This window comes from Pleurodeles waltl, chromosome 8 (assembly GCF_031143425.1).
Source record: "Pleurodeles waltl isolate 20211129_DDA chromosome 8, aPleWal1.hap1.20221129, whole genome shotgun sequence".
Taxonomy (NCBI): Eukaryota; Metazoa; Chordata; class Amphibia; order Caudata; family Salamandridae; genus Pleurodeles; species Pleurodeles waltl.
The window spans coordinates 973,593,325-973,618,950 of record NC_090447.1 but is presented as its reverse complement, the minus strand read 5'-3'; the positions used below and the strand labels follow the sequence as shown (position 1 = coordinate 973,618,950).

The 25,626-nt window shown below is 45.1% G+C and overlaps 1 protein-coding gene across 3 annotated transcripts in view; it reads right to left on the bottom strand.

Annotated features, from left to right (window-relative positions):
• LOC138250391 (RNA-binding protein 26-like) overlaps positions 1–25,626 on the bottom strand; it is a 623,852-nt gene that overhangs the window by 475,042 nt on the left and 123,184 nt on the right. For all 3 annotated transcript variants that reach the window (XM_069205212.1, XM_069205213.1, XM_069205214.1), the window contains 2 exons: positions 24,995–25,083; positions 15,158–15,372 (listed from right to left, as the gene is read on the bottom strand). In XM_069205212.1, the coding sequence (XP_069061313.1) occupies positions 15,158–15,372; positions 24,995–25,083 (304 nt within the window). The remainder of the gene's footprint in view (positions 1–15,157; positions 15,373–24,994; positions 25,084–25,626) is intronic.

Genomic DNA, 25,626 nt, shown 5'->3' with positions numbered 1-25,626 from the left:
CTCTCTGCAGGCGTCGCTGTGGGGGTGCAGGGAGGTCGACACAGGGCGTCCACATCATCGGAGTCGCCTGGGGGTCCTCTTTGCAGTGTTGGTTCTTCTTGACACGAGCTGGGGGTGTCGGTGCAGAGTGTTGGGGACTCAGAGTGACAAAGGCACTCAACCCATGTGGCCAGAAACCCATGTGGATGTGGCAGGCTGGAAGAACTTGGTCAGCCTAGCACTAGTAGTTGGACTGGTATACAGAGGGCATCTCTAAGATGCCCTCTGTGTGCATTTCACAATAAATCCCACACTGGCATCAGCTATGCCCTCACCTGTGGTATAGTGCACCCTGCCTTAGGGCTGTAAGGCCTGCTAGAGGGATGACTTACCTATGCCACAGGCAGTGGGTTGTGGGCATGGCACTCTGAGGGGAGTGCCATGTCGACTTAATCATTTTCTCCCCACCAGCACACACAAGCTGTGAGGCAGTGTGCATGTGTTGAGTGAGGGGTCCCCAGGGTGGCATAATCCATGACATTCCCTGGCCACAGGGCCCTTGGTACCAGCGGTACCTTATACAAAGGACGTATCTGTGTGCCAGGGCTGTGCCAATTGTGGAACCAAGGTACAGTTTAGGGAAAGAACACTGGTGCTGGGACCTGGTTAGCAGGGTCCCAGCACACTTTCATTCATAACTAGCATCAACAAAAGGCAAAAGGTTAGGGGGTAACCATGCCAAGAGAAGCATTTTCCTACAGTCTGTCTGCGTGTGTGATGCCTTCAGGGCTAGGAAAACTGTTTTCATTTCCAGGTAGTTGATTTCAGCTCATCTGCCTTGTTCCATTGCCCTTGTACTGTAGTGAATCCTAGTTTGTTTTAATGGGATAACAGGAGTTAGCTTAGCATTTGGCTTGCAGACTCGTGCCCCGTCACCTAGTGACTTTTAACCTACTTAGGTTGCTCTGTCTTAGCCCATTAATTCTTCTAAGATGGCTGCCGTGTTTATAGTTAGGTCATTTGTTTAAGTTAATATCAGTGCCCCCGTGCTAAGGCATCAAATCAAGCGACAAAGACAAACTGTAGGTGTTCACATTAGGTACTTTCCCTCTTCACACTTTTGAGGGAATTGTTTATATTAATTACCGTCCCAAGCATGCTGTGTTATCTTGTTTGGGAACAACCCACGCCAGGGGTCCAAGTAGATCTGTGTAATCACACCTCACTTTAGAGATATAATTAGAGGGATCCCGACCAGATACCATCGCCGGACTTCGTGTTCCTACGGAGTCTGAGCTAGAGACCTCATTCTAAGGTAATGAGGGTTGGGGGCTCTTCTCAGGGACATGGCATTGGAAGATTAGGTTTAACATACCCAGCTCTCCTTTAGGTAGAAGGTTAGGTCTATCAGAATAGGGTAATAGGACATACTATACACTCTATGTCTTTCCATGTTACTGCAAGACGGGTGGAGTCTTTATAATCATGACTTGTTTTTACAATTCTGTCTCTTGCACTGTTCATTATCCTAATCATTGCAGCCCATTCAATTTACGGCAGATTGCAGATTGTGTTAAATAAAAACTATTGAAACATTACTGCATCTTTGTTATTGCCTGTGTTTGGTTGAGACATGATGTATCTGTGAGAAAGGGGTCATCTCTGTTTAACCACGACACTCCCTGAGATGTCATACTCTAGAGTATATGCGTAAAGGCTGCCACAAATCACCTCCAACTGCTTTGGTTTTTGGTGAGTTACTGCTAGCGAGCCAGAAGGGTTGGGACTACAGTTGCAACTTGTTGTAGGATAGGCATAGTCACCTACAAACATAAGTACGGTCATCCTTAAACCAGCAGTCTTGTCTAGAGCAAGAGTCCAACTACGACAGAACCTTGAGGTTGCCTGTGTGTGTTCCCCAACCCTTGTGGGATGCATCCCTTGTATTGGTCGGTGTTGGTGGCCCGAATGGTTTCTCCACTGTCACATTACTTTGTTTCGAACATTGTGCTTCCTTGAGTATCTTTGTTGTAAAAACCACTTGATCCTCGCAACTCCCTGTGGCTTGTGACCATTTGTTGCAGATCCATGCTTGGAAAGGACACATGCAGTCTTGCATGTTTTACTTGTGGTATACATGATGCCATCATGCCCATTAATTTCATGTGTGTTTTCACTGTTCGAGACTCCCCCTTCTGGTATAGGCAAGCTCTATCTGGGATCACCTGTGCTCTCTTCTGGACAGGGTAAGCTTGGGCTGTTCTTGAGTTGAGTGTCCCTCCCAGAAACACCTTTACTTCTTCTGGGTGTGGAGATGACTCTCTGTGGTTTATTGAGAAACCCAGACGTTCTAAAATGTTGGTTACTATCTGAATGTCTTTTTGGCATTTCTAGGTTTTTGCCTGTACTAGCCAGTCATTTAAGTATGGGTATTCAAAGATGTCCTTCCTTCTTAGATATGCTGCAACTGCAGCGAGGCACTTTGTGAAGACACGTGGTGCTGACTTTATACCGAAAGGCAGCTTTGTGAACTCGTACTGCACTTTGTCTAAAACGAATCAGTCGTTTTTGTGTCCTTGATTAATTGGAATGTATAGGTAGGTGCCCTTTAGGTCTCAGATTTCCATAAAGCCTCCTTTCTTTAGTAGTGGTATACCTCTTTGGAGTGTTGTCATCCTGAGGTATTGGGTAGGAATTAATTCAAGAATTTGAGGTCTAGGACTGGTCTCAGAGTTAGATCCCGTTTTGGGAACAGGAAGTAAGCTGAATAGTCTCCCTTTTTGGTACACTTTCGATTGCTACCTTTTGTAAGATATCTTTCACATTTTTTGTGAGTTTTATGACCTCTTCACAATAAACATGTTTGATTTTGTTTTGGTTGGGGGGATGGGTGGGTGTTAGGTGGTTCCTTGTTAAGTTCTATATAGTATCCATGACCTATCACGTTCAAAATCCATTTGCCAGAGGTGATTTTTTTCTACTCCTGTGGGTACATTTTTCATTCAACCTCCCAATTTTGTTATGTGGGGGCAAGTGTTGTTGCCTGAGTCACTCGCTTGCTGCCCCTACCCCTCGAGAAGTCTGTTCTCGCCCCCTTTCTTGAGCCCGAAAGGCCTGTCTAGTGTGGAGTGGACACTGTTGGCACGTGATCTGCTCTATGGCTTGGTGTGAGCTGCCTTGTGGCTGTCTATTCCGGTCTCAATCGTTCATCCGCCCCTGAAGCCTAGATCCTTTCTCTTGTTCCCTCCCAAGCAGATGGGATCGTCAAGGGCTTTGACTAATTCTTGCCAACAACAGTATTCCTCGGTCAGGATCCATGTGGCTCCTTTGTTTTTCGGCTGACCTTTGACAGAATATTGATTTGGCAGCAAGGCTACCTTTTGGTGCTTATTGTCCGAGTGTTTACACTCAGGGCTCTTTGGTAGTTTCATGACCTTGTGCCTTATCTTTCAGCATCCTTCGATGGCTTCTTCACAGCCTCCAGTTTTTCAGCATCATTTGCTTGTTTTGACGAGGGAACCTCAGCTTCCTCTACGTTTTCCTTGTCGTCACTTGAGGGGGTGAGATCCTTCAGCGAAACCGGTGTTCTCTGGGTGCTTGCCATGGTGCTATTGAGTTCCGGCCTCTGTTTTTAGTTTACCATCATGGTCTCAAATCATCAACACAGCGCAGGCCTTGAAGTCCTCATTTCAGTGGTCTTCCGAGAGGCAGAGATTGCAGACAGTTTAAGGGGTCTCTGGGTAAATTTGCGGGGCAGTTTGGGCAGAATTTAAAGGGGGGTGTTTTCAATGGCCTCTACCTGCCTTCATTCTCCGACCATGTGGCTGGTACCGGTGGGGTCCCCCGTCGGGATACAAAGTAGGTTCCCCTTCTCTCTGATCATCATTCCTCTTACGATTTTCGATGAGTCCATTTATTTTCTTTAATATCTTTGTTTTTGAAAAAAACCTTCTGAGCTCCTCTGTTGCTTTCAGACCCCCCAGCAGAAAAAAAGAATCTCAAGAAGGGGACTACGCACAGGAACATCCGGGACGCCATCTGACATCATACAATGGGATGAACAAAGTGTAGGAAGTTGGAGCTTTATAAAGTGGGCCAAAAGAGGGTACATCGTGCAAGGAGTCCAGGCAAACCACAAAGGTTATCACAGAGGCACAAATGGCCACCCTCTTTTATGGTAGTGTGGGTGAACAGTTGGGCATATCAGAGTGTAGTGCTAAGCATGTAAAGCACACACGCATAAGCAAAAGTGGAACACACTCAAAGAAGTCTGACACCAATATTTAAAAATAACACGTACTTTTATATACTTTTGATACCAAGATCACTGGAACCAGGTGATTTTCAAGATAGAACATTGACTTCATAGCAACTTACAGGACTAAGATAACTACAAGGCAGGGTCCTAAGTCACACCAACAGGTCATCTTGGGCAGCCCTGGGGTGGCTGGGCGCAGTGGTGCAGTTCAGCATTGGGTGCCCCCTGTAAGTCAATGCGGATCGGTCTAGTCAAAAAGATGCTGCAGGGGTGGACTGAGAGTCCGATCCGAGTGAGCTACCAAGGGAGTTCAGTTCTTGTGATGCTTGGAAACATAGGGACACCAATGGTCCTGTTCTCCTCGATCCAGGGTACCTGGGTGCAGAGGTGGTTTGGACTGTCAGGTTTCCATTACCAGTGGTGGTTGCAGTAGTGGGTATCTGCAGGTGGGCTGCAGGTTTGGACTGAGGGTCCAGTCCAACCAAATCAAAAAGTGGGCTCGGGTCTCACAAGCCTGAGGGGATGTAGGGTACCAGTGGTACTCTTCTTCAGGGGCGTCTATGTGCAGATGTGCAGTGGGCCGTCTTGTCTCTGTTGCCGGAGGCAGTCACAGTGAAGGGTGGGTCTGCTGAAAGAAGCCCCAGGTACTGTTGGGAAGTCAACAGTTGATGAACTCAAGGTGGGCTTTGCCTCTCGAGTGCCTGGGAACCATATTGACACAGTTGGCCTACTTCAGCTTGGTCTAGGCGACTCCGGTGCATTTTTGATGTCCGGCGTCAGGTTTTGGTGGTCCTAGATCCTAACAGTTCTTTGGTTGCCAGCAGATGCTAGCATGGCTAATGAGGGTGATACCCTGACACCGGTCCCAGGATGCTTGTTTCTGGTCCAGGGAGGACCTGGCCTAGCAGTTCAGGCTGGAATGTTCCAATGGGGAGCAGGGTCAAGACTGACTTTCATATGGCTGGGTCTGAACTGGATTGGCACGGCAAGCAAAAAAAAAAACTGCTGGATTAAACTCAGATCTGTGACTGGGGGGGTGAATGTTGGATTTGTTCTGCATTCCGTCTATCATCTGTTCTTTTCACATCAGTCTGAAAATGCAACATGCCTCCTTAACAGCTCATTTTCCTGCCTGCCCAGGTGCTAAATGGGACCTGGAGCAGGTGGAAGGGCCGGCTTCTCCCTCGGAGGTCAGCCAGATCTGCATACCAAAGGAGTAGGCTCCTTTTAAGCTTCCTGCCTAGGGATGCAGATTTGTAGATTTGCAACACTGGCACTGAGGGCTTGGTTAGCAGGAACACAGCGCACTTCAGGCAAAGTTGCATCAAAAACCAGGCAAAAAGAGGGGGGCTTCAGCACCAGAACCCAGCTTCCTACACATACCACCAAATGGTTGTCAGTGACACCCACAGAGGAAAAAAAAAGGAAAAGAAAAGACAATTTCGGTCCCAAACACTAGATGGTAGAATAATGCACATCATGTTAATCCAGAAATGGACTCATGCTGCAAAACCTAAATGAATACGATACTATTTTGGAAGTCACAGGTTGTGACATTTGGCATTTGAGTGCACCCACTCTGCCTTCTTGGTCATTAGTTGCACTGTGCAAATGCAGTTTCAAGGTTAACGATCAATCACAACTTCAGATCTCATATCGGGAATGAAAGGAGTTGCAAGGTTGTTTTTAATGAAATGCATGTGACTGGTGATAGCCAATGGTAATCAGCAACACATTGCACCGGAACAGATGACAAACTGCTACCTTCAACCTGCTGGTGGTGCCGGAAGTCAACCAACCACCACTAAATGAATAATGTAAGGGGGGGGGAATAAACAGACACTTGAATACAACTCCGAAAATGCTCCAGTTTATATAAATAAAGGGGCATGTGCATTCTGATTTTAAAAGATACATTTTAAACTAGCATAATGCACCGTAGCAAGCATCAATGCTCTCAAGCATTATGCATCAGCGTTGAGGTTCTCAACTCCCATTAACTTGAACTTGGAATGGGACCAACATACATATCAGGACACATGCAGAGTGTAATTTTCACCTTCGACGTATAGATAATCTGGAACATACAGCCCATCATCTCTTACAACATCAACCTCCCAAGAAAAGAAAATCTATAGAGAGTACACAAAGCAACAATGGGGAGAGAAAGGGATGTTGTACAGCTGGCTTACAGATGGTTTGGACAAACTAATACAACTGAAGACCCACTGGAACTAACCACACAGAAAAAGACCCCATGGATCAATGAAAATATGAAAATACAATGCAAATAGAGAAAGCCAAAAGGCAAGAAAAACGGTACACACAGAGTCAATAAAAATGGCAAAGAGGCTGCGCTAAACACAACAAAGTTTGGTTGTCAGCTAACTATGGAAAGTCAAATTATTGATTTGAAAAAAAAGCTGCGGATTTTACATCAGAAACATTGGCTTGTTTTCCACATTTTTGTGGAGCAAGAGTGGCACCACATGGCCCCAACAATGTTAAAGAATTCAGAATCAAGAATCTGGGTGGCGTATGTTGCATGCAATAATATTGTGCTTACAAAGTTGACAGTGGCAGAGCAATGCTGCAAGGGTTAAAGTTTGAAAGCAATGTAATCTGCTGCTAGGACTGTATAGCAAATCTGAAGACGTAATTGACTTGATGAACATCAATAGAATTCTTACAAGGTCCACAGTTTTGTAGTCTAAGTGAAAAATTGATTGTGGTCATGTGGCTGGAATTATAGAATAAGCTCTCGTTCTCAAGCCTGCACTGGCATCTCACATGGCCGGGTTGTGGACTTTAATCAAATGTTTCTTCTCTTTTTTTAATATCATTCAATAATGGAGTTTATATAGGGAGCTAAAACAGTATATATGTCTTGAGAGGGAAACATCCGGAACAACAATGCCGGAACCATGACAATGTTGTTAATGCAAGCAGAACCACGCTTGCGTTAACAATAACCATGCATGTGCTGAACAACGCACATGAGTGGTTAAGGCAGAGAAAAGGTGGAGTCAGCACTGGGAGAGGAAGCGGTCAGGTAAGTGGGGGGATGGTGGGGCAGTTCTGTTTTTAGGGTGGGGGTGTTGAGGGTGATTTTGTTTTTAGGGAAGGTGGGGGCAGGTTTATAGGGGCGGGGGGGAATCAAGGCAATTCTGTATTTAGGGGTGTTGATTTTGTTATGAGGGCGGGTGGGGGGATTGCTGATTTTGTATTTAGGGCGGGTGGGTGTGGGCTGATTTCGTATTTATTGCTGATGTCGTATATAGGGCGGGCGGGGGGCTAATTTCGTATATAGGGCGGGGGGCTAATTTCGTATATAGGGCGGGGGGCTAATTTCGTATATAGGGTGGGCGGGGGCTAATTTCGTATATAGGGTGGGCGGGGGCTAATTTCGTATATAGGGCGGGCGGGGGGCTAATTTCGTATATAGGGTGGGCGGGGGGCTAATTTCGTATATAGGGCGGGTGGGGGGCTAATTTCGTATTTAGGGCGGGCGGGTGGGGGGCTAATTTCGTATTTAGGGCGGGCGGGTGGGGGGCTAATTTCGTATTTAGGGCGGGCGGGTGGGGGGCTAATTTCGTATTTAGGGCGGGCGGGTGGGGGGCTAATTTCGTATTTAGGGCGGGCGGGTGGGGGGCTAATTTCGTATTTAGGTCGGGCAGGTGGGGCTAATTTCGAATTTAGGGCGGGTGGGGCCTGATCTCGTATTGAGGGCAGGCTAGCGGGTGCAAGCTGATCTCGTATTTAGGGCGGGAGGGTGGGGGCTGATCTCGTATTTAGGGCGGGAAGGTGGGGGCTGATCTCGTATTTAGGGCGGGAGGGTGGGGGCTGATCTCGTATTTAGGGCGGGAGGGTGGGGGCTGATCTCGTATTTAGGGCGGGAGGGTGGGGGCTGATCTCGTATTTAGGGCGGGAGGGTGGGGGCTGATCTCGTATTTAGGGCGGGAGGGTGGGGGCTGATCTCGTATTTAGGGCGGGAGGGTGGGGGCTGATCTCGTATTTAGGGCGAGCGGGTGGGGGCTGATCTTGTATTTAGGGCGAGCGGGTGGGGGCTGATCTAGTATTTAGGGCGAGCGGGTGGGGGCGGATCTCGTATTTAGGGCGGGCGGGTGGGGGCCGATCTCGTATTTAGGGCGGGCGGGTGGGGGCTGATCTCGTATTTAGGGCGGGCGGGTGGTTTTTTCCTAATTTTGTATTTAGGGCGGGTGGGTGGTTTTTTGCTAATTTTGTATTTAGGGCGGGTGGGTGTTTTTTTGCTAATTTTGTATTTAGGGCGGGTGGGTGGTTTTTTGCTAATTTTGTATTTAGGGCGGGTGGGTGGTTTTTTGCTAATTTTGTTTTTAGGGAAGGTGGGGGCAGGTTTATAGGGGCGGGGGGGGAATCAAGGCAATTCTGTATTTAGGGGTGTTGATTTTGTTATGAGGGCGGGTGGGGGGATTGCTGATTTTGTATTTAGGGCGGGTGGGTGTGGGCTGATTTCGTATTTATTGCTGATGTCGTATATAGGGCGGGCGGGGGGCTAATTTCGTATATAGGGCGGGGGGCTAATTTCGTATATAGGGCGGGGGGCTAATTTCGTATATAGGGTGGGCGGGGGCTAATTTCGTATATAGGGCGGGCGGGGGCTAATTTCGTATATAGGGTGGGCGGGGGGCTAATTTCGTATATAGGGCGGGTGGGGGGCTAATTTCGTATTTAGGGCGGGCGGGTGGGGGGCTAATCTCGTATTTAGGGCGGGCGGGTGGGGGGCTAATTTCGTATTTAGGGCGGGCGGGTGGGGGGCTAATTTCGTATTTAGGTCGGGCAGGTGGGGCTAATTTCGAATTTAGGGCGGGTGGGGCCTGATCTCGTATTGAGGGCAGGCTAGCGGGTGCAAGCTGATCTCGTATTTAGGGCGGGAGGGTGGGGGCTGATCTCGTATTTAGGGCGGGAGGGTGGGGGCTGATCTCGTATTTAGGGCGGGAGGGTGGGGGCTGATCTCGTATTTAGGGCGGGAGGGTGGGGGCTGATCTCGTATTTAGGGCGAGCGGGTGGGGGCTGATCTTGTATTTAGGGCGAGCGGGTGGGGGCTGATCTAGTATTTAGGGCGAGCGGGTGGGGGCGGATCTCGTATTTAGGGCGGGCGGGTGGGGGCGGATCTCGTATTTAGGGCGGGCGGGTGGGGGCGGATCTCGTATTTAGGGCGGGCGGGTGGGGGCTGATCTCGTATTTAGGGCGGGCGGGTGGTTTTTTCCTAATTTTGTATTTAGGGCGGGTGGGTGGTTTTTTGCTAATTTTGTATTTAGGGCGGGTGGGTGTTTTTTTGCTAATTTTGTATTTAGGGCGGGTGGGTGGTTTTTTGCTAATTTTGTTTTTAGGGCGGGTGGGGGCTAATTTTGTTTTTAGGGTGGGTGGGTGGATGGATGCTAATTTTGTTTTTAGGCTGGTTGGGGGCTAATTTCATATTTAGGGCGGGTGGTGGGGTCGGGTTTTAAGGGGCGGAGGTGGTGGGTTAGGTAATTTCGTATTTAGGGTGGGTGAGGGTGTCGGGTAATTTGGTATTTAGGGTGGGTGAGGGGGTTGGGTTTTTAGGGGTAGGACGCAGGTAGGATGAGGTCAGGTAAGTGGGGCTGGGGAGGGTTGGGGTAGTTTTTTTTAGGGGAGGAGTAGTTTCCAGGAGTTTTTTTTTTGTTTGTTTTGTGTTGCAGGGGTGGGGGAGTCGGGTTACTATGGTTTTTAGGGTAGGGTGGGGGGTTGGGGTAATTTTGTTTTTGGGGCAGTGGTGGGGTGGGGTCAGGGTAATTTTGTATTTAGGACAGGTGGTGGGTTGGGGTGGGTTTTTAGGGGCAGGGTTGGGGTAATTTTGTATTTAGGGCTAGTGGGGGGGGTTGGGTTTTTAGGGGCGGGCAATTTTGTTTTAGGGGTGGGGTCAGATGTTTTTAGGGCGGGTGGTGGTCGGGTAGGTTTTAGGGCTCAAAGTGGGTGGGGCTTTTGGGGTAGTTTTTAAGGGGCGGTGGGCGAGTTGGGGTAGTTTTATTTTTATGGCAGGTGAGGGGTCGGGTGGTTTTATTTTTACGGCGGGTGGGGATTCTGGGTAGTTGTGTTTTTAGGGCGGGTGGTAGGTGGCATGCAAAAAACACGCATGCCGTTCCACACATGCCTTTACAACGAAAAATTGTTGTAAAGGCAAGCGTGGTAAAGGCATTCATGGTTGGTGCATGCATTGTTCCATCATACATCCATCTTGAGACACTCCGTATGAAAGACCGGAACCGTACGAAAGGTGAATTCGTTTTAGAGGCAAGTGGTGGTAAGTGGGTACAGTAATAAAAAAGGTCAAATTGGTAGTATGTGACTGCATGTTTTTTCCTTTTTACGATTCAAGTTGAACAATGTCTGGAGCATCCCCATGCGCCCAAAAGGTAGGCACAATCACTCTCTCACCAACCAAATGATGGTGGATAGATGCGCAACTGTGGGCCCTTGTCGCTTCCAGATGGTCTCCTGGAATGTAGCAGCTTATTAGATACCCTGAAGGCACAGTTCTCATGACGGCCAAACGCTATGATGCCAACATCCTTCTCCTCCACGTGACTCATCATCTACAAAACAAATGCCCCTTCCTTAAAAGGTACGGATCTGGCCGCGTGTTCCATGCAGGTTTGTTTGGGGATTCCCATGGAGTGGCCATACTGCTACAAAACATATTCCCATTTATGCACACTCAGGCATAACACAACAAAAAACGGTTGATACATTGCAGTAATTAGGGAGGTGGGTCAATTAGTTCCTCCTGGTTATCAATTATCAGTATCTATGCCCACCACCAATACTCCACTGACATGCTTTATGGGGGCAATGGGCCTGTGAGACGTATGGCACAGACTCCACTCAGGCAACTGAGGTTATACCTTCTACTCTGGGCAACACAACTGCTACTTTTGTTTAGACTACATTCTGCTTCCTGAATCCAACATTGTTCATATCTCAAAAATCAAGATATTAGCCCGTAGACTGCTCCATATATTTATCGAATCAGGACAGAGTAGGAAGACCTTAAAAAGGCCTCTTCACTGCACTCATCGCAAGATGATTTTAAATACTTTGGAAAATACATCACGGACAATGAGGGAAGGTCCTGGGAAAGAAATATTCTTCATCAAATCTCTAGACAGCAGGTGAACATTGCATTCTGCTCCCCTTGACCTTTATCTCTAAAGGGGATAATTGCCACATCCAAACGATTGCACTGCCACAACGTTTCTATCAGCACAACATTGCCTGTATAAAATCCCAGACTCCTCCTTCACCCAACTTGCGTCTATCATATGATCTTTCCTCTGTGCTAGGGGGACTCCTCGAATTGCTATGAGTAATTCTTTTATGTCACCTTACAATGGGGGTACAGGGGTGGCTGAAGTGATTGCATGTATACAAACCTAAGGGATGACCCAAATGCCATGCAAAGATTTGGTTTAGCTGGTGGAAACACAGGGCAATCGTACATGTGAGAAGGAGCAATGTCTGTGACTTCTAACATACGGGAAATCAGAGGGACAACGTGCAGATATGAGCTATGTTGGCATGCTCATTGGAGAGTCTTAGCAATCTACTGCGCTTACTGTGAATGAATATACTCTGTCTTGCTACAAGTGATGGATGCAATTTCAATCTAGGGATTTTTTGGTTGTCTGCTTTGCAAAAGTAAATAAAATATTTAAGAAAAAGGAACGAACTAAAGTATTTTAAGAAACTGCTAAAGACTTTTCTTTTTAAAGAACCTGTTCACTGGAATGAATGTTTGATTATTCCAATGTACTTACAGGCTTGCAGGAATTTATTTCAGAGCACAATTTCATGGATATTTTTTTTCCCCGACTATACATTGCTAGCTTTTCACAATGGCTAATGCTTTCTCTTCACTGCTGTACCATGACAGAATACAAAACTAAACACGAGAAGGAGAAGCAAGAGTGTTGGATGATGGAGCTGGAAAAGAGGTGAATGAAGACGAGTGTACTCCATGAAGACTCCTTGTTCCAACTTAAAATTGAACAGCAATCTAAAAATGGCAATGCTCAAACTATCAGAAATTTTACAAATTTGCTATGTTTTTTTCCTGAATGCAAATATACAACTAGGTATCCTTCATAATGATTAAAACTAACTTGCTTTGAGTAATCCATGTTCGCTATTTGCATAATTACAACCATAACAATTTCTCTATACCTTAAAATGCCTATTTTTTTTACAAGATGGGTCCAATTCACAGGCATTTCGCTATAAACAGGTGTTACTTACACTTAATACAGCTCGTTGCTTACGGCTGAATGCAGGTGTAAGCCATAAATACTCTTGGTTTCGCCCTGCCTTACTTGTGGAATTCAGAAATAAGCCCAGAGTGCTCTAAGAATAATTAACATACCTTTTGTGAATCTCACCTACTGGTTTCTCAGGACTGACTTGCATTTATCAGTGCCACAAATCTTGAGAGACAACATAACTATGCCCATTAGGAAGTACTGTGATGGAGTTCAAGCACATTTTATAGGTCAACAATTAAGTCACTGATTTTTTTTTTTAAAAGGCAGTCCATGCTTAGAAAGGGGCACTTAGGAGTAAAGCATCAGAGGGAAGCTTATCAATAAACCGAAACAGAGGAGGATGGAAGTGAAGGGGTGGGGTGTCTTAGCACGCTCTTCCATTAATAGTCTTTTATTGGCAGCCAAAACAATGAGTTTTCAGACTTTAAAGGTCAAATATTTTAACATTAACAAGCGCCAGACAATTCTCAAATCATTAAGGTTGCCAAAGCAACCAAGACTGAAATAAATTAAACCCATGGTATCAAATAGATATGATCTACAGAATTTATTAGGATGGCTCCTCCTCGTGTATTTCATGCTCAATCATTGGTCACTGCCACAAGTAGCATAATGACTAACAATTCAATTAAGTCTACAGAAATATGTATATGTAAAGTAGCAACAGATATCATTTATAGCAAATCAACTTTGAGGGGTTGGTAAGATTCATTAAAAATTACAAAGTACAGGGAGTGCAGAATTATTAGGCAAGTTGTATTTTTGAGGATTAATTTTATTATTGAACAACAACCATGTTCTCAATGAACCCAAAAAACTCATTAATATCAAATGAATATTTTTGGAAGTAGTTTTTAGTTTGTTTTTAGTTTTAGCTATGTTAGGGGGATATCTGTGTGTGCAGGTGACTATTACTGTGCATAATTATTAGGCAACTTAACAAAAAAAAATATATACCCATTTCAATTATTTATTATTACCAGTGAAACCAATATAACATCTCAACATTCACAAATATACATTTCTGACATTCAAAAACAAAACAAAAACAAATCAGTGACCAATATAGCCACCTTTCTTTGCAAGGACACTCAAAAGCCTGCCATCCATGGATTCTGTCAGTGTTTTGATCTGTTCACCATCAACATTGCGTGCAGCAGCAACCACAGCCTCCCAGACACTGTTCAGAGAGGTGTACTGTTTTCCCTCCTTGTAAATCTCACATTTGATGATGGACCACAGGTTCTCAATGGGGTTCAGATCAGGTGAACAAGGAGGCCATGTCATTAGATTTCCTTCTTTTATACCCTTTCTTGCCAGCCACGCTGTGGAGTACTTGGACGCGTGTGATGGAGCATTGTCCTGCATGAAAATCATGTTTTTCTTGAAGGATGCAGACTTCTTCCTGTACCACTGCTTGAAGAAGGTGTCTTCCAGGAACTGGCAGTAGGACTGGGAGTTGAGCTTGACTCCATCCTCAACCCGAAAAGGCCCCACAAGCTCATCTTTGATGATACCAGCCCAAACCAGTACTCCACCTCCACCTTGCTGGCGTCTGAGTCGGACTGGAGCTCTCTGCCCTTTACCAATCCAGCCACGGGCCCATCAAGACTCACTCTCATTTCATCAGTCCATAAAACCTTAGAAAAATCAGTCTTGAGATATTTATTGGCCCAGTCTTGACGTTTCAGCTTGTGTGTCTTGTTCAGTGGTGGTCGTCTTTCAGCCTTTCTTACCTTGGCCATGTCTCTGAGTATTGCACACCTTGTGCTTTTGGGCACTCCAGTGATGTTGCAGCTCTGAAATATGGCCAAACTGGTGGCAAGTGGCATCGTGGCAGCTGCACGCTTGACTTTTCTCAGTTCATGGGCAGTTATTTTGCGCCTTGGTTTTTCCACACGCTTCTTGCGACCCTGTTGACTATTTTGAATGAAACGCTTGATTGTTCGATGATCACGCTTCAGAAGCTTTGCAATTTTAAGAGTGCTGCATCCCTCTGCAAGATATCTCACTATTTTTTACTTTTCTGAGCCTGTCAAGTCCTTCTTTTGACCCATTTTGCCAAAGGAAAGGAAGTTGCCTAATAATTATGCACACCTGATATAGGGTGTTGATGTCATTAGACCACACCCCTTCTCATTACAGAGATGCACATCACCTAATATGCTTAATTGGTAGTAGGCTTTCGAGCCTATACAGCTTGGGGCATAAAGAGGATGATGTGGTCAAAATACTCATTTTCCTAATAATTCTGCACTCCCTGTATACTTTAAAAGGCCATTTATCAGTTTCAGTGTGTTACAGTAAAATAAAAGACCCTTCAGCATGGAAGTGAAGCAAAAAACCAACGAAAGACCAAACATGTTACTAAACAGAAAGTAGCAACCACGAAAGTGGTACAGTAGCAAAACTGAAGAATATGAGGGATGTGGTTACTAGTGCTGCTTTGCTATAATGGTACTACGAGTAAAAACTGTGTGAGATTGAAGTTGTTTATGAGTAAAGAAAATACATGATTAAAAGGACAAAAAGAAAAAGATAATGTCAAAAAAAAGTTTTTAAATGCATTGAGTAACAAGTTTACCAAACTGCAGTGACTTGCCTTTGCTACGGCTTCTGCTCCTTGATCTGCTTCTGCTCCTACTTCGGTCTCTGTCTCGCACTCTCTCTTTACTCCAGCTTCGACTCCTACTTCTGCTGTAACTTCGACTACGGCCCCTTCTGCGATTGTATCTGTCCCTGTATGAGTCTCTTCTAGTTGAGTTTCGGTCATAGTCCCTCTTGCGTGAACGATCCTCCTTCTTGCGGTCACGACTCCTAAACACATTGAAATCGTAAGTGCATACTTGAACATTTGCAATGTTTTCTTTTTACATAGGTGATCAACGAATATGGGAATCTGAGATAAATCTTGAACAGAGGCAAATTTTTTATTTTGTGTAAAAGCTAAAAAAAACAGACCATGTTCAGGATTGCCAAGCCTTCTGCTAGACCATGGGTCTTACAAAACACAAACCAAGCTTAAGCCTCATAAATTGTAAAGCAATGCATTGGTGATATGATATATATGAGTGAAGATAGAGGAATGTGGAAGGAGTTGTTCATTAACAGAAATAAGTACTCAACAAGACAACATTCTAATGGACAAGTCAACATCTTAACGATATACTAATATCGTTATACAGCAAAAGGGTAATGCACCTAACAAGATAAGGGAATTCTCGTTTTGATGGTGCGTTCATTCACTTTGACTATGTAAGAACTAGGGCTTTCTAAAAGCAAATGTAAGGTGCTATTGTTTATAAAGACATATGGCAGTTACTTTCACAAGTAATGCATTCTAGCATGTCTAAAGCAAATACAACACAAATACTCTAAGCCTAAAGGATGGCTCACTGTTGAAGTATGCAGTCATCTTCCAGGTCATAAGCATGCCTAAGTCACCTTTTCAATATTTTTAGGTTGGTCAAATGAATACTATTAAAATGAATAACTCTAACACTTGTTTATAAGCAGTGCTTTCAAATGCCAGTTATGAATTACTCCTAGTGTCTGCCTGCTAGCACGCAGAAGCAGAGTAGAGATTTCAAAACCTAGCTGCCCTCTCGGCTATTAGGTGGATAGCAACGACATGACAATAAGTAATTCAGTGAAACTACAAAAGCTGAATATCAGACTAGAGAAACAGGCACAGGACAAAATGAAGACAATGTTTAAGTCTAGGATACTATCAATACAATCTCAGACAGTGGACTACTGTGCGCTGACTGAAGCCCTGGCATATATTCAATAAGAGTTCCCAGATGGAAAACAAGTAAGCTTACTATTAAGAAATGCAAAATATGTTAGAATAAGAATAAAGTTTGAAAGAAGGGGACTAATAACTTAACTACAGATATGTTCAGGTCTCTGGATGAGGCCAGAGAAATCACATTGTCAAATTAGTTAAACTAGAAATTGGTGGCAGGCAGCTGTAATGTCAGTCATTAAATAATGTCCAGGGAGAGCAGACGGGTCCCTATATGATATATACTGCCATACTTGTTGCATAAACCGGGCAGAAAGTTGCTATGCATGCATTTTTCATACTTATTAAAAAAAATAAAGTTAAGACATTCAAAGAAAATACAATTTAAAGTTAATTGTTTTTCAAAATCAAAATATATTTGAGACAAACAACAATGGCAAAACAACCACAATCTAATCCTAAAAATCCTCTAGTACAACTCGAGGTTAATTAACACGTTTATATCATATTACCCAGCATATGAAGCAATATTGCAAAATTAACTAGACATTCTTCATTTTTACTATATAAACATATCAACTAAATGTACTTAATAAACAAGTTACTTACCTTTGGTAAAGCCTTATCTGGTAGAGACTATATCTAGCCGCATTATTCCCTGAATTATCCCCATGTGTCAGACTAGGTCTGGAAATTTTTGGTGAGCAGTACCCCTGCATGCCTGAAGATGTCAATTGGCTCAACGTGGCGTCGTCCACGCTGGAAGTGACATTTTCAATGCCTATTTCGGCTCCACCCAGGCTCGCTCATATCAGTTTCTTTCACAACTTTTCACGCCAGGAGCACGGAGCCATGCAGAACACTGACCAATGGTGTGGAAAACTAGGCCCCTGAAAGGGAAGAAGCCCGGTTCCTAGAAATCCATTTGCAGAGCGGGGAGGGTGGGTGGGTCAGTAAGGAATCTGAGGCTAAATAGAATCTCTACCAGATAAGTCATTACCGAAGGCAAGTAGCTAGTTCATCTAATAGATACTTCTAGCTTCAGAGTCCTTACCTTAGGACAGATACACAAGCAAGACCATCCTCAGAGGTGAGTCTACAGACTAATTTCAGAAAAGGAAGTCCTGTAGAACCGAACAGGAAAAATGCCCATCCCGACGGACCTGACAGTCCAGGCAGTAGTGTTTCGTAAACGCATCAAATAAAGCCCACGTTGATGTCTGGTACATTTCCAGGACTGGAATGCCAAGTGCTAAAGCAGTGGTCGAAGCTTTAGCTTTGGTGGAATGGAATGAGCAAGGACGAGGAGCGGAAGCTGAATAAGTGATGCTGAGGGTAGTGACCCTTGCCAAAGTAAGTGAGACCTCTATACCTACCATTAAGGCTAATTCGTTTGTAAATATTCTATTTACAGTTAGTTCTAATTTTCCTCTAACATGATGCCCCGGTTTGGATAACTAAAGTTTGACAACAGGGCCAACCTCTTTATCATCCTCCAAGGGGTGACTTTTAACCACTAAAAGGGTAAGTGGCTGATTTTGAAGTATGTCATTAATATTTATGCAGATTTCACAAACCTTTTGATTTGGGGGGGGAGGGGGAGGAGTGGGGGTGGGTGGGTGTGTGTGTGTGTGTGTGTGTGTGTGTGTGTGTGTCTCTTGTTGTTCAGGTGTGTTAAATTTTGAGTACTGTTTGTTCAAATGGTCATCGAAGCTTAAGATTATACGTACTGAAACTTGCATGCACAAAACATTGATGATGCTATGCTGGTAATGAAAACATTATATGCACAAACGGCGTTAAATGTTAAACGGGTGAAGGTACTAGCAACTATCGCATGTTAGTCATAAGCTTAGAGACATGTGGGAGGTATGTGCGTTACATTCGACAATCACTAACATTGTCATGCAAGTTTTTACTACAGATGTCGTATCAGGCGCAGCTTCTGATTGGCAAGGATAGTACTGCCTTAACATGACAACTTGTTTTGCATGCTACATATTTCTTGGATGTATAGGACATACGTCATTGAGGGAGTATTTGGCAAAACTCACTCGCTCTGAAGAAAGCTTAGGACATAACCTGCCAGCAGTATAGGGATGAAACATGTTGGCACAATAAAGGGTCATAGGACCCTAATATTCTTGAAACTTCATTTACAGTTTTTTGTTTCAGTTTTTCCCACCCACCCCGCTATTAAAGGGATATGTACAGAGTGGATGAGGAATTTCCAATTATTATGCTCCCCTAGACAGGAATAGGATAACAGCTCCCTGAAATATGGTTGAGCCCGCTCTGACTTTCAGAGGTCCGGGTGAACCAGACCATGAAGCATGCCACTACTGGTGAGGGTTATTTATATTAAAACATATATTACATCATTATAAGTGATGTGGTGTGGCATGTAACCCCATCCCTTTTTATTAAAAAAAAAAAAAAAAAAAAGTCTTCTGATACTTTCACGTGGTTTGAGTGGTGTTTGAGGAAGGACGTATCCCTTTTTTATATAAGAAAGGATCTCCCCACCCTTTTAGGTATTGGAGCTCTCTATCTCCCTCTCCATAGTTTTGAGAATGTTATTATATTTGTCTTGAAACATCACAGGATGTACAAACCATGTTTGCCTTTATTAATGAGGTTCAACTAAAGCCTTGTTGGTGTTGGACTTTTGTAACTTGTAAGGAAATGGCTCCCTGCTGCAGTTACCCCCCACTTTTTGCCTGATACTGATGCTGACTTGACTGAGAAGTGTGCTGGGACCCTGCTAACCAGGCCCCAGCACCAGTGTTCTTTCACTAAAATGTACCATTCTTTCCACAATCGGCACACCCCTGGCACACAGATAAGTCCTTTGTAAAAGGTACCAGTCGTACCAAGGGCCCTGTGACCAGGGAAGGTCACTAAGGGCTGCAGCATATGTTGTGCCACCCTCAGGAACCCCTCACCTAACATGCACACTGCCATTGCAGATTGTTTGTGTTGGTGGGGAGAAAAAGGCAAAGTCGACATGGCATCCCCCCTCAGGATGCCATGCACACAAAATGCTGCCTGTGGCATAGGTAAGTCACCCCTCTAGCAGGCCTTACAGCCCTAAGGCAGGGTGCACTATACCACAGGTGAGGGCATAGCTGCATGAGCACTATGCCCCTACAGTGTCTAAGTCTAATCTTAGACATTCTAAGTAAAGTGTGGCCATATTAAGTATATGGTCTAGGAGTTTGTCAAAAACTAACTCCACAGCTCCATAATGGCTACACTGAATACTGGAAAGTTTGGTATCAAACTTCTCAAAATAATAAACCCACACTGATGCCAGTGTTGGATTTATTAAAAAATGCACACAGAGGGCATCTTAGAGATGCCCCCTGTATTTTAACCAATTGTTCAGTGCAGGACTGACTGGTCTGTGCCAGCCTGCTGCGGAGAGACGAGTTTCTGACCCCATGTAGTGAAGGCCTTTGTGCTCTCTGAGGACAGAAACAAAAGCCTGCTCTGGGTGGAGGTGCTTAACACCTCCCCCCTGCAGGAACTGGAACACCTAGCAGTGAGCCTCAAAGGCTCAGGCTTCGTGTTACAATGCCCCATGGCACTCCAGTTAGTGGAGATGCCCGCCTCCTGGACACAGCCCCCACTTTTGGCGTTAAGTCCAGGGGAAAAACAAGGAGGAGTCACCCACCAGTCAGGACAGCCCCTAAGGTGTCCTGAGCTGAGGTGACCCCTGCCTTCAGAAATCCTCCATCTTGATTTTGGAGGATTCCCCCAATAGGAATAGGGATGTGCTCCCCTCCCCTCAGGGAGGAGGCACAAAGAGGGTGTAGCCACCCTCAAGGACAGTAGCCATTGGCTACTGCCCTCCCAGACCTAAACACACCCCTAAATTCAGTATTTAGGGGCACCCCAGAACCTAGGAGATCAGATTCCTGCAACCTGAAGACGAAGGAGGACTGCTGACCTGAAGCCCTGCAGAGAAGACGGAGACCCCAACTGCTTTGGCCCCAGCCCTACCGGCTTGTCTCCACACTTCGAGAAAAACTGCAACAGTGACGCGTCCCCAAGGGTCCAGCGACCTCTGAAGCCTCTGAGGACTACCCTGCATCTAAAAGGACCAAGAACTCCCGAGGACAGCAGCCCTGTTCCACAAAGACTGCAACTTTGCAACAAAGAAGCAACTTTTAAAGACCACACATTTCCCGCCGGAAGCGTGAGACTTTCCACTCTGCACCCGACGCCCACGGCTCGACCTACGGAGAACCAACACTACAGGGAGGACTCCCCGGCGACTGCGACCCTGTGAGTAGCCAGAGTTGACCCCCCTGAGCCCCCCCCCAGCGACGTCTGCAGAGGGAATCCAGAGGCTCCCCCTGACCGCGACTGCCTGTTTCTAAGAATCCAACGCCTGGTAAAGACACTGCACCTGCAGCCCCCAGGATCTTAAGGATCCGACCTCCAGTGCAGAAGCGACCCCCAGGTGGCCCTCTCCCTTGCCCAGGTGGTGGCTACCCCGAGGAGGCCCCCCCCCCCCTTGCCTGCTTCGCTGAAGAGACCCCTGGGTCTCCCATTGAAATCTATTGCAAACCGGATGCCTGTTTGCACTCTGCACCCGGCCGCCCCAGTGCCGCTGAAGGTGTACTTTTTGTGCTGACTTGTGTCCCCCCCCGGTGCCCTACAAAACCCCCCTGGTCTGCCCTCCGAAGTCGCGGGTACTTACCTGCTGGCAGACTGGAACCGGGGTACCCCCTTCTCCATTGAAGCCTATGCGTTTTGGGCACCACTTTGACCTCTGCACCTGACCGGTGCTGAGCTGCTGGTGTGGTAACTTTGGGGTTGCTCTGAACCCCCAACGGTGGGCTACTTTGGACCCAACTTTGAACTCTGTAGGTGGTTTACTTACCTGCAAAACTAACAAACACTTACCTCCCCCAGGAACTGTTGAAATTTGCACTGTCTAGTTTTAAAATAGCTTATTGCCATTTTTGCCAAAACTGTACATGCTATTTTGCTGATTCAAAGTTCCTATGATACCTAAGTGAAGTACCTTTCATTTGAAGTAGTAATTTTAAATCTTGAACCTGTGGTTCTTAAAATAAAATAAGAAAATATATTTTTCTATATAAAAACCTATTGGCCTGAAATTGTCTGAGTGTGTATTCCTCATTTATTGCCTGTGTGTGTACAACAGATGCTTAACACTACCCTCTGATAAGCCTACTGCTCGACCACACTACCACAAAATAGAGCATTAGTATTATCTCTTTTTGCCACTATCTTACCTCTAAGGGGAACCCTTGGACTCTGTGCATGCTATTTCTTACTTTGAAATAGTGCATACAGAGCCAACTGAGCAGTCAGCGGTCAATCCTTTGGCAGAAGATGAAGAGGGAGATGCAGAGGAACTCTGGTGAACTCTTGCATTCGGTATCTGAAGAATTCCCCAAAGCAGAGACCCTAAATAGCCAGAAAAGGAGGTTTGGCTACCTAGGAAGGAGGATAGGCTAGTAAGAAAGGTAAGAGCCTATCAGAAGGAGTCTCTGACGTCACCTGCTGGCCCTGGCCACTCCGAGCACTCCAGTGTGCCAGCACACCTCTGAATCCAAGATGGCAGAGGTCTGGGGCACACTGGAGGAGCCCTGGGCACACTGGAGGAGCCCTGGGCACCTCCCCCCTGGGAGGTGCAGGTCAGGGGAGTGGTCACTCCCCTTTCCTTTGTCCAGTTTCGCGCTAGAGCAGGGCTGGGGGATCCCTGAACCGGTGTAGACTGGCTTATGCAGAGATGGGCACCATCTGTGCCCATCAAAGCATTTCCAGAGGCTGTGGGAGGCTACTCCTCCCCAGCCCTGACACCTATTTCCAAAGGGAGAGGGTGTAACACCCTCTCTCTGAGGAGGTCCTTTGTTCTGCCTTCCTGGGCCAGGCCTGGCCGGACCCCAGGAGGGCAGAAAACTGTCTGAGGGGTTGGCAGCAGCAGCAGCTGCAGTGAAACCCCGGGAAAGGCAGTTTGGCAGTACCCGGGTTCTGTGCTAGAGGCCCGGGGGATCATGGAATTGTCTCCCCAATGCCAAAATGGCATTGGGGTGACAATTCCATGATCTTAGACATGTTACATGGCCATGTTCGGAGTTACCATTGTGACGCTATACATAGGTAGTGACCTATGTATAGTGCACGCGTGAAATGGTGTCCCCGCACTCAAAGTCCGTGGAATTTGCCCTGAACGATGTGGGGGCACCCTGGCTAGTGCCAGGGTGCCCACACACTAAGGAACTTTGCACCCAACCTTCACCAGGTGAAGGTTAGAAATATAGGTGACCTATAAGTTACTTAAGTGCAGTGGTAAATGGCTGTGAAATAACGTGGACGTTATTTCACTCAGGCTGCACTGGCAGGCCTGTGTAAGAATTGTCAGATCTCCCTATGGGTGGCAAAAGAAATGCTGCAGCCCATAGGGATCTCCTGGAACCCCAATACCCTGGGTACCTCAGTACCATATACTAGGGAATTATGAGGGTGTTCCAGTATGCCAATGTGAATTGGTGAAATTGGTCACTAGCCTGTTAGTGACAATTTGGAAAGCAGAGAGAGCTTAACCACTGAGGTTCTGGTTAGCAGAGCCTCAGTGAGACAGTTAGTAATCACACAGGAAACACATACAGGGCACACTTATGAGCACTGGGGCCCTGGCTGGCAGGGTCCCAGTGACACATACACTAAAACAACATATATATATATATATATATATATATATATATATATATATATATATATATATATATAGTGAAATATGGGGGTAACATGCCAGGCAATATGGTACTTTCCTACAGTTTCCCAAATCAGTTGGATGAGAAAAGGATGGATTACATCAAAACTTGTTTGGAGGCCACCCAAACAAATGTGTGGGGAAAAAAGATCCAGGTTTTAGTTGGTGAGTAGGTCTGCAATGTTCATCCTGTGTTTTGCAGTCAATCTACAGTAATGAAAAAGGCAATTATAGGAGGTCTTCACTAAGTGGATCCTTGTGACTAAGGGAGTAACTACATGATGCACCTTCTGTAACTATAATTAGGAGGTGGTTTCCTGCTGTAGAAAATGGAGTGCACTGTACATGTGTTTAGTGAGGGGGGTCCCTGAGGTTTGTAGCCACATTATAGGAAAGGAGATCCTTAATCGGATAACAGTTTTGATGCACATACTGCTGAAAACAGCTCTACTCCCAAAGTTACTTTTAGATAATACATAAATCACCCTAAAACGGGATATCACCTATGATTAAGGCAACCCAAGAAGAACTAGAACAATAATGGCTAACAGTGACAGTGAAACGAAATCCACTGACTAAACCCTGAGAAACAATGTTTATACATTAGGTCTACTAACAGGCATAGTTGCACATTTGAGAGAGGAGGTGGTGAAGAGAGCAGCTAAAGACAGGCGGTGGCTGAGGGACAGTTTTATATATATAACCAAATTTAAGGTCAGAGAGAGGTCAATGCGAAGTTGAGATAGGTGAAAATGAGGTGAGGTGGGAGTGAAGCATATTTTAGGAGACACATAATAAACCTGTTGAGCATGCTAAGAAAAAAAGGCAGCAAAAACTGTCTAAACAACTTAAATCGGTTGAGCATTTATGTGAGTTGAGGCTGGGGGTATCTATTCTGCCCACTATATTGCAGAGCATGCCTGGTTTTTATTACTTTCCAATACTGCCAAGGCTGCAGGCAGGAGTCAGTGAACCACATCACCTTTAGGGGCTTCTTTTAGCTAGCAGTCACCAGGCTGTACCAAAACAGCTGTTGGTGAGGTTAGCCCAGCTGCTATTTCCTGCTAGAGAACGGGTATCCTGGCACCACCACGTCATGAACCCACTGCAAATACTCTTCTCTGGTAGTGTCTGTGGCAGACCCTGTACAGTGACTAACAGTAGTACAGTTGGCAGCCAGCCTGGCACCTCCAACTGAAAGGTCCAGTGCAAACACACTGCTGATGGATTTTAGGAAGTAAAGTTCAGGGTGTCACTGTTCTACAAAGGAAATGGCATATTAGATTACTCATGGACAGAGGAGGACAAACAGTTTAAATTGATGCAACTTTAGATAAAAAGATTTATCAGCAGATGAAAAGACATGTCAATTCGAGGGCTATCTTTAGATCTCTCCATTCTTTGTGCAAGACCAAACGCACTACAACATTTTGTTACTAGATAAAACATTTAACAAAATTACTGAAATATATATTATGCCGAGAAAAATGCACTATTGTTTACAGCACGAGAGTCCTTCCGATTTTGGTTCAGGATTAATTTGCACATACAATACCACTCAACATTTTTACAGTCACGTTTTCTGCCATTGTATCACACTGGTTATTAGTATAGCTAACAACTCTCCTGGGATACAACTCCACTACTCAAAATCAGAAAATAACACTTAAAGCTCAATAAGAAACATTCTTCTGCAGACTGAAAGATACATGAAGTATAAAGTTATGTTCTACTATATATATTTTTAATAGAACTGCAATTGTTTTCCTTTACAGGTGCTATAGCACACCATGCAGAAAGAAAGGATAGAACATATTATTATGGATTTCATTTTTCTAAAGCCACCCCTTTCGTCATCTTGCATGATCAACGAGTCACTTTAGTCTGAAATATGAAATAACAAAAACTTTAATTTCATACAGCAAGTTCGTCGTTACCTGTTTTCTCTATATCTGGAACTTGGCTGCTGTGGACTGTGATTTACTCTTCTGGAAAACTTTTTTTCACGTTCGTCTTCCTTCGTTATCTGTTATACAAAATAGCGACAGCTGAACGTCGGTGTTTACAATCAGTCGAATAAACTAGACAAGATAATCATTTCACTTGGGAGGTTGCTGTATGCAAAAGTGAACCCTAACAACAAGGAGGCCATTTTTAGCACACTAAGCTTAACTTAAAAGAAGACATCACAGGGGTGTGGAATTTATTAAAATATCTACTTGTCCATGGGACAGGTTGCTTCTCAAATCTACTTGTCCTGTAAAAAGATCTACTTGTCCCTTTGGTGCCATGTAGTGTGGCGACAAATTATGGCAGCAATCTCATTATGTAAGAGCTCTGATAATAGCCTCTCTGATTATGCCAGGGCTACTACCATAGTAGGGCTTGAATACTTGCAGTTTCAATCCCTACTGTAGTAATTTCCTTATTTTGCCACCTTTCTGCAGATCTGCATACTGGGGCTGGAGGAAGCAGTAAGCAATAGTTCCAGGGCTGGAATGCCTTTGAGTCTGCAAACATACTAACCTGCATGTCTTAAAGATTTTCACCAGCTTCTCTTTAATATTTT